General features: G+C 54.9%; 1 protein-coding gene across 1 annotated transcript in view; it reads right to left on the bottom strand.

The window, feature by feature from the left end:
- Positions 1–106: 106 nt before the first annotated feature.
- The window catches only part of RANGAP1 (Ran GTPase activating protein 1), a 44953-nt gene continuing 35610 nt past the window's right edge, over positions 107–9449 (bottom strand). The window contains exons 11-16 of the mRNA XM_003932832.4: positions 8503–8677; positions 7618–7737; positions 5441–5543; positions 4168–4256; positions 3766–3887; positions 107–1179 (exon numbers count right to left, since the gene is read on the bottom strand). Coding sequence (XP_003932881.1) covers positions 1110–1179; positions 3766–3887; positions 4168–4256; positions 5441–5543; positions 7618–7737; positions 8503–8677 — 679 coding nt within the window. The 3' untranslated portion in view covers positions 107–1109. The remainder of the gene's footprint in view (positions 1180–3765; positions 3888–4167; positions 4257–5440; positions 5544–7617; positions 7738–8502; positions 8678–9449) is intronic.

Here is a 9449-nt window from a genome sequence, read left to right as displayed (position 1 = left end):
GGCTTTCTGACCCATAGACTGCTGCAGAGCCGTGGGCTCTGCCAAGTTGGGACTCCAGGTATGGTGCCCCTGAGACTATCCCGCTTTAGGTGAGAGTTTCCGAGTCTCTGCAGCTGCCACATGTGACTTTATTTGTGAAGCCCCTGGGCACAGCCCAGACAGACACAGAGCACAAAACGGGAAAGCATGGGGCGGTCATGGGCACTCAGGGAGGTCACGGCATCTGCCCAGCCCAGTCCCCACTGCTCCCTTCTCCATGAGGTCCTCTAAGAGCAACGTCCAGATGCAGCTTGGGCATTGGGGGCCCTGCCCCTCCCTCCCCAGACTGAAGAACAGCTTTGGGTTGCCAATGTGTCCCTTCCAGCTCGGCCCCCCGGCCAGTCACAAACGACATCTCAGCAGCCAGGAGAGGGCCCATTAGGTCTGGGGCCAGCTCAGTCCCAGCAGCTTCTGCTCCTGGACAATGTGGTGTCTGCCTGTCCACACAGTGTGGGGCCCAGGGTTGCCCTCTGCCAACAACCACATGGTCCCACCCCCACAGTCCCACCCATGGCATTGTCCACTCTTCAGGCTGAGAGGTCAGTACAGTGGCACAGATGGTAGGGATGGCAGCTGCCACAGGACCAGAGTTTGGTGACGAGAAGCAGCCCCAGGCAGGGCAGGAAACAGCCCAATCATAACACAGAGGGGAAGGATAGCACACGGGAAACTCCCTGGGCTCTGCCTCCACCAGGGAGCTGGGGCCGGGAAGGCAGGTGGGTGGGGCAGCCATCAGGGCCCAGGAGGAGATCAGCATAGTGCCCTCGGGTGGTGGTGAGTTTAATGGCAGAGCAGCTCACAGCCCTTTCCCCTGGGGGCCAACTCCCCACAGCAGAGCAGGGCAGGGCCAGCAGAAGAGGTTAAAACCCAAATCCCGACAGGAGGCACAGACCTGCACACGCACCACACCCACACACATACTCAGGGGACTGACAGCACACCTGGGACACAGACCCGCCCTGCCTCCAGCCAGGGTCGTGTCCAAGGGGATGGTGTGGGCTGCACCTCAGTTCATCCGACTCGCTCCCCAGGTCACTGGTCCAGGCTAAAGGATGGGAGAGGCTTTGAGTCTAGACCTTGTACAGCGTCTGCAGCAGACTGTGGCGGGCAAAGGAGCAGGATTCCAGGGCGCTGTTGGGCCTGTGGGGAAAGAAGGGTCAGCAGGTGGGGCGGATGCCTCTGGGCCCGTTTCTCAACTGTTTGATGCCAGACTCACTTTTGTTAATTTGCATAAAGACTCAGCAAGGGAGACATTAGCCCCCTGCCTTCTGCACACTGTGGTTAGGGGTGGGAGGTGCAAGAGGCTCAGAAAGGCAGGTACCCAAGGCCACACAGCCCAGAGCTGGCCAGAACGCAGGCCAGCTCAGCCAGGCTCTCCAAGGGCCCTTCCAGCAGACACAGGCCGGGGAATCCTCACTGGCTGCCAGTGGCCATGTAAGACTGGCCACTAGAGTCCCATCTGGGTCATAAGTAAATGGCTAGCCATTGTGTTTTGGTTTTTGGTTTCTTCTTGAGACAGGGTCTCACTCTGTAGCCCAGGCTGGAGTATAGGCCTGCAATTGTGGCTCCCTGCATCCTCAACTTCCCAGGATCAGGTGGTTCTCTTGCATCAGCCTCCCAAGTAGCTGGGACCACAGGTGCACACCACCACACGGGGCTAAATTTTTTTTTTTTTTTTGGTAGAAACAGGGTTACACTTATGTTGCCCAGGCTGGTCTCAAATTCCTGGGCTCAAGTGACCCAGTTGCCTCAGCCTCCCGAAGTGCTGGGATTACAGGTGGGAGCCACTATGCCTGAGCTGGCTGTTGTTGCTTTCAATACCATTAGTCTCACTGCAAAGGAAGAAACTGAGGCAAGATTCCAGGGGGCTGGGCAAGTGTGGGACGCAGCCAGGACCAGGTCTGACAACACTTCTGGCCTATGGCCAACGAACAGGCCAGGATCTACGCCAGGCCTGGGATCCCAGACCATTTGGCTGGGAGCTGAGAGAAGAGGGGCCGTGCATATCACTAAATAGTTAATCAATCACCTCAGAAAAGAACTAGGGAGCAGAGAGGCCTGCGCTGGAGGTCTGGCAACAAGCTGGGTAAGGCTTTCTGCTCTGACAAACAGAGCAAGGGGCTCATGCCTAGGCCTAGGACAGCACAGGGGCTGCCAGGGATGCAGAGGGAATCACTCTGACCAGGGGTCGAGAAGGACAAAAAGGACTCAGGTGCAGGTAGGGGCAGGGGCCACTGGCCAGACATGCCCTGGACAGCAAGAGCAAAGCTTGGCACTGCAGCAACGCCACTGCTGTGGGAAGTGGCTCAGGGAGAGCATACTGTACTGGGATGGGGTGGGGGTGAGGCTGGGCCAGCCACGAGATCCACAGTGAGGCTGTGGGCTCAACCTGGCCCTGGGCAGAGGAAGGGGGCAGTGAGATCTGCCGTTCACCAAGGCCAGTCCAGCTGCAGCCCAAGGAGTGGTCTGGGTGGGGGGCACGTGGCCAGGAGGTAAGGGTTGGCTAAGGAGGCAGCACTGGCCAGGTGTGGTGGCTCACGCCTGTAATCCCAGCACTTTAGGAGGCTGAGGAGGGTGAATCACAAGGTTAGGCATTTGAGACCAGCCTGGCTGACATGGTGAAACCCTGTCTCTACTAAAAATAAAACAAATTAGCTGGGTGTAGTGGTGGGTGCCTGTAATCCCAGCTACTTGGGAGGCTGAGGCAGGAGAATCACTTGAGCCCAGGAGGCGGAGGTTGCAGTGAGCTGAGATCACGCCACGGTATTCCATCCCTGGCGACAGAGACTCCGTCTCAAAAAAAAAAAAAAAAGGGAGCACCATGCAGATAGACCTTCCAGATGCTGGTGGGGGACGGGCTGCTGCAGTACCAGCTGGGTGCTGGAGGCCAGTGGGGGCTGCTCACATTCTGCCAGCGGCACCTCCCCTACATGTGCCAAGCATCCTGCCTCAGTGGGTGGGCTCTGGGCCTGCAATGGCAGAGGGACTTCCTTGCTTCTGTGCCTGTTCTGCTTCCCCAGATTGGCACCGACTGACTAAAAGTGTGGCTGGTCAGGGTGCTCAGAGACAATCTCACCTAACCCCCCAGTTGGGCAAATGGGGAGACTGAGGCCTGACGAAGGTCACAGCTTGGCCAGCGGTCACATGGGGCCTCAGTAAGGATACAGGGGACAAACTTATGACCTCTCCCTGGTGAGGCCTTGGCTCTGTTACCTGACTGTGCCCATCACCTCACCAGTGCCCCAGGACACCCCAGGACCCTCCAGAACAAGGCCAAGGTTCACACATTGCTGGGCAGTTCCTGTGGCAATGTGTGTTCCCAAGAAAGGGCCTGGGCTGCTGTGAGCATGGACAAAAAGCCACTTCCAGAGATGTCGCCAAGTGCACCACCTCGTGCAGCCAACATGGGTCTGGACACTGGCCTGGCCTCTTGCTAGTGTGTGAACGAGGGAAACTTCTTACCAATCTGGTGCTCCTTTCCTCAACTGCAAAATGGGGGCATTACATGTCTCCTCTCTCTCACTGTCCCTGAGCCCACTGTCCTCAGCTGGGCAGAGGGAAGTGGGCCTCTCAGGGGTGGTGAGACTCTAACACAGATGCTGAGAGCCCAGGAGGCGTGACGGCCCCTTGTGCATCGGGCTGGGCCTCCTGGTACTGGGAACCTCCGGACTTGGCCAGGGAAGCCTGAGAGGGCAGGCACCAGAACAAAGACGAGGCCACACTCACTTGGTCATGAACGCCAGCAGCAGGGGTACAAGGGCCTTGGGGAAATAGTCCTGTTGCACCACGTGGTTCAGCGCCATCAGGGGGCCATACAGGTTGGCAATGGCCTTGACCTTGTCTTCACTCTGTGAGGGGAACACAGCGAAACATAGGATGAGCTTCCAAGTCCCCTGTGGGTGGGGCCCTGGACTCCACCATCCAGACCCTACTAACAGTGCCCACAAACGAGTCCAGCCAGAATCTAATCATGAAGACCAAGGCTGCTGGGGAGGACCCAGGCCTTGGGGCCCAGTGGGGGAGATGGCTCAGGACTCAAAGTCAGGGAGGTTGGCGGGCATGGATGGGCAGCTTCTGTGCACACTCCACCCACCTCCCTCCTGGGCCTGCTGCTCCTTGCAGCCTCACCTTGAGCAGACCCATGTGCACGAGGAGCCTGGTGAGGAAGGTGTTGGAGTTGAAGGACGAGGAACTGAAGGCCTTCTTCATCAGGGCATCTGTAGGGAAGAAACAGCAGGGGCACGCTGCTGGCTATGGCAGATGGCTGCACCCAGGGGTCCCCCAACACCATGCACACACAGCTCGCCTGCCTCCTTGGCTTGACCAAGAGGCGAACACGAGAGGGACACCAGGGACACAGGAACCAGGGGGAGGGGCAGTTGGCATCAGGGGATGGGCTCAGTCCATCTACCAGCTGTGACACTCTGGCCCTTCCCCATACTGGCCTCAGGTGTAAAATGGGTATGGAGATGACACCCACTGTGCCCACCTCATACCGTGGCAGTGGAGATTTGTTGAGGCAGGCCACCCCTGGGGGAGAATTTTGGTTATTTTAGCTAGGCGAGGGGACCTGCAAGGACTGTGCTAAAATTCCTGGGAAACGGAACTAGAGCAACTTGTTCCACAAATTCCCACGGGTAAGCCCTTAGGGAGCAGGCTTGTGTCTGGCCCCCACCTCCTTCCCAGCCTCACTTCCCACTGAGCTGCCCCGACTCAACACCACCCACAGTAGAAGGCAGGCAGAGGCACATGCTTCCACCCCTTTCTATCTTTTTCCATAAGCCACACCCCTCGCCTCAGGGCCCTTCCTCCCTCTGCCTAACCAGATGTGGCCCACTTCTGGTTAGATGCAGAGGCTCAGTCAAGCACATGAGACAGGGTGGAAGGTGACAGGTGCTGGACTGGAAGAAACAGAACGGGGTGGGAAAGGGGTTGAGACAGGGCTGGAGGAATGTGGCTGGAGCTGTGAGGAAGCCCCATCATGTCACGGGGAAAGGTGTCCTATGTGCAGGGAACCTCCAGGTACAGTGAACCTGAGCACAGAAGCTCCGAGCTGTGGACAAGGGCTCAGCTCTCACGACCCCTCCTCCCGACAGAACTGCGTCCATCGGGCTTGCGGATGTGACTATCTGGCCTTCCTAGAGTAGGCTCTGAGTTCTAGCTGTGTATGGCTGTGTGGATTTGGGAAAGTTTCTCAGTGGTGAAAAACAGGGAGAAGAGCACCCAGCCAGCTCCACGGCAGGACCAAGGCAGGATCCTGACAGAGGAACAGCTCAGAGTGGTCACAGAGCAGTTCCCATGAAAGTGCTGGGGCTGAGGAGTTATGGCAACCACAAAGGGCACCTGGGGCCCAGGAGCATCAAGGGACAGTGGGCGCCCAGGTCTCACCCAGCCACATTACCTACTGCATCCTGCACTGCCGTCCTCACAGTAGCTTCGTCCTTGAACACAGATGACACCTTTAGGAAGGCAGAGACCACCTTCTCGGGGTCAGATGTGTCAGTCTGAGGACATAAGAGACAATGGTTGACCTGCGCCACATGGTGGAGATGTGCCTGGGCTCTGTCACTAGCTGGGAGAGGCCTGGGCAGTACAAAGGCCCCTGCCGGCAATGCCAGGTCCTGCCTATTCCATGCTGTCCCTTCAGAGTCTGCCCTAGACTTGGCCAGCAGCAAGCAAATATGCAGTATAGAGAGGGAATGAACCAGGATGAAAACAAGGGAATGAACCAGCCGGGTGTGGTGGCTCATGCCTGCAACCCCAGCACTTTGGGAGGCTGAGGTGGGAGGATGGCCTGAGGCCAAAAGTTTGAGACCAGCCTGGATAACATAGCAAGACCCCATGTCAACAAAAAGGAAAAAAATTAGCCAAGGATAGTGGTATGTGCCTATAGTAAGTGCTACATCCACTCACTGGAGTAAAAACCATGAGAAGAGTTTTACAGACACAAGAAAGTGATGAATGGTGTTAAATTAAAGTGATGGCGCCAGGCATGGTGGCTCACACCTAAAATCCCAGCAATTTGGGAGGCCATGACAGGCGGATCACAAGGTCAAGAGATCAAGACCATCCTGGCCAACATGGTGAAATCCCATCTCTACTAAAATACAAAAAATTAGCTGGGCGTGGTGGCGTGTGCCTGTAGTCCCAGCTACTCGGGAGGCTGAGGCAGGAGAATTGCTTGAACCCAGGAGGCAGAAGTTGCAGTGAGCTGAGATCATGCCATTGCACTCCAGCCTGGCACCTGGCGACAGAGCAATACTCTGTCTCAAAAAAAAAAAAAAAAAAGTGATAGAACACAAAAAGGCTTACATCATCTCATTTATCATGTTAAAAGAAACAAAGGGCCAGGCATGGTGGCTCACGCTGGTAATCCCAGCACTTTGAGAGGCTAAGGTAGATGGATCATGAGGTCAAGAGATCAAGACCATCCTGGCCAACACGGTGAAACACTGTCTCTACTAAAAATACAAAAATTAGCTGGGCGTGGTGGTGCGCGCTTGTAATCTCAGCTACTCAGGAGGCTGAGGAAGCAGAATCACTTGAACCAGAAGGCGGAGAATGCAGTGAGCCGAGATTGCGCCGCTGCACTTCAGTCTGGGCGACAGAGGGAGACTCTGTCTCAAAAGAAAAAAGAATACAGAAAAACATAACAAAGCAATCAGCCAAAATGTTAAGCTAATTCTGAGAATGGACATATTTTATTTCTCTATAACCTCTGAGCCTCCACTTGCTCATCTATAAAATAAGAGCAGCAGAGCTTACATTTCAAGGTGCCAAGAGGGTTAAATAAAATCATGCCCAAGGCCGGGCACAGTGGCTCAAGCCTGTAATCCCCGCACTTTGGGAGGCTGAGGCAGGTGGATCACCTGAGGTCAGGAGTTTGAGACCAGACTGGCCAACATAGTGAAACCCCATCTCTACTAAAAATACAAAAAAAAAAAAAAAAAATTAGGTGGGCATGGTGGCAGATGCCTGTAATCCCAGCTACTCGAGAGGCTGAGGCATGAGAATCACTTGAACCCGGGAGCTGAGATCACACCATTGCACTCTAGCCTGGGGACAAGAGGGAGACTTGGACTCAAAAAAGAAAAAAAATCATGCCCAAATATAGTACCTGACAGAAAATAGATACCCCAGTGATCATCTCTGAGTAAGCCAACCAACAAGTGAAGCTGGAGTGAGGGCAGCCATCCTGTAACAGGCAGGTCACTTCCAAAGAGGCCCTGGGCAATAGGCTAGTTCTTGAAGCAGCTGGGCTGACAGAACATGCAGCAAGAAGCCAAGGAGTGGGTGTGGTGTGCACACGCAACAGTCTTGAGGAAATTTACTAGCCCCAGTCAGCACTGGGAACTGGTGGGCTGCACTTTCTGTAGGCGGATTGGGGAGGGAAAATCTGCAATCCCTAGAGGTTTATAAATACACTGGACATTTGCGCGTGTTATAACAGTGGCAGGCCAAGCCTCCCTGCCCCCAGCTGACAGCGTGGCACCCCAAGGTCCCTGAGCTGTTCATCCCTTTTCTCTAGAAGTTCCAGAAGCCATGACACATATAGGGTGGTGAAGGTGTGGCTGTTACCTGCTGGGCTATCAGCACAGAGCTCTTGGGCCCCAGGCGCAGCAGCTTCTCTGGAGATGGAAAAGCCAGGAAGGTGGAGACGTCTGCAAGAGGTGGTGAGGACAGCACGGGAGCTGGGTCCTGGGAAGTGGGGGCACAGAAGCTCTGTAGAATTCCAGGCCTCAGACTCCCCAATACAGCTGTGCCCATCCCCACACCTGCACATCCACTCCTCACTCTAGCCCATCTAGGCGCAAAGTCTAGAATTCTTCCTCCCTTCCCTTCTATCAACATCACCCAGAGATGCTGGCCCTGGCTGGCTCTTGGTCCAGGAGGCTTTGGGGTCAGGGGGAAGCCACCTAACTGGGACTCAAAAAATCTGCTACAGCCAAGTAGATCCTCGTCGTAACATGCAGTACCCCAGAAATGACTAAAGAGACACATGGGGTCTAAAGTAGGTCCCTGTAGAACTACAGTCCACCCTGGGTAAGCCCTGCTAGCACCAAAGGTGGCCAGAGAAAAACCTGAACTGGGGCGTACCTATTAGCCAGGCGTGGTGGTGGACACCTATAATCCCAGCTACTTGGGAGGCCGAGGCAGGAGAATCGCTTGAACCCAGGAGGCAGAGGTTGTAAATGTGAGCTGAGATCACACCACTGCACTCCAGCCCAGGTGACAAGAGAGACTCTGCCTCAAACAAAAAAAAAGAAAGAAAAAGAAAAAGAAAGAAATATAGGTAACTATCATTACACTGGGACCATTTTCAAGTCAGTATCATGTAATAAAAAAAAAAAAATGTTTGTGGCTACTGCGCTTAGGGAGACACCCCTACCCCACTGTGAAGATGCCTCAGGCTTTCACCTTCTCAGGACCAGGGCTCTGATCATGGCGACAATAGAAACTCACTCCAGTGTTAGGGTCCAGACTCTTCCGTGAGGGTGTAGCTGACTTCTCTCCCTGCACTTGATGCTGAGGCTCTTCCTCTTCCTCCTCCTCCTCTTCTTCTTCCTCCTCTTCCTCCTCCTCCTCTTCCACTTCCTCTTCTTCCTCTTCTCCTTCCTCATCCTCATCCTCGTCATCACTGCAGAAAGAGCTGGCTGAAGCAGATTCTCTCTACCCAGCAGCCCAGGTTGGCTCCAAGGCCTGGCTCCATCAGCCAGCCCAGAGACCTCACCTCAGCCAGGTGGGAGGGAGCCTACAGGGTGTGGGAGCACCTGCTCCCAGGACAGGAGCAGGTGGATCACCAGGGAAGACAAAAAACAAAGACATTTGTTTTTGTTTCTGTCATACACAGAGCCCAAGGCTTGGCAGGAACATTCCCCAGGTTGAGATGCCAGGGCAGGGGTGCCTACATCTACGTGACCTCAGGAAGTTACAGGTATGAGGGAGGAAGAAGAGTAGGGGTGTCCCTGCCCCACAGGAAGGCTAATCCATTTCCCAGGGACCGTCGGACCTGTGAGGTTCAGCCCACCTCCAAGTCCCCAGTTCCCAGCCTCAGCTCAGGGCCTAGCACTGAGGAGACACAACTGAGTATCTGACCCACAAACGAGGCTGACTTGGGGATGAGAGGGGCACAGGGAGCCAGGTGCTGATGTCCCAACAGGACTTGGATCCAGAGGCGGCAGCAGCTCCCCCACCACACCTTCGCCTCCAGGTGGACTCCCCAGGCCTCAGAATCTCTTCCTTTCTAGAGTCAGCATATTTTTTTTTAAAAAAAATTTTAATTTTTAATTTTTTAATATTTTTTTTTTTTTTTTTTTTTGAGAAGGAGTTTCGCTCTTGTTACCCAGGCTGGAGTGCAATGGCGCGATCTCGGCTCACCGCAACCTCCGCCTCCTGGGTTCAGGCAATTC

The sequence above is a fragment of the Saimiri boliviensis genome, chromosome 21 (genome assembly GCF_048565385.1).
Source record: "Saimiri boliviensis isolate mSaiBol1 chromosome 21, mSaiBol1.pri, whole genome shotgun sequence".
Classification (NCBI taxonomy): Eukaryota; Metazoa; Chordata; class Mammalia; order Primates; family Cebidae; genus Saimiri; species Saimiri boliviensis.
This window is presented reverse-complemented; position numbering and strand designations above follow the sequence as displayed.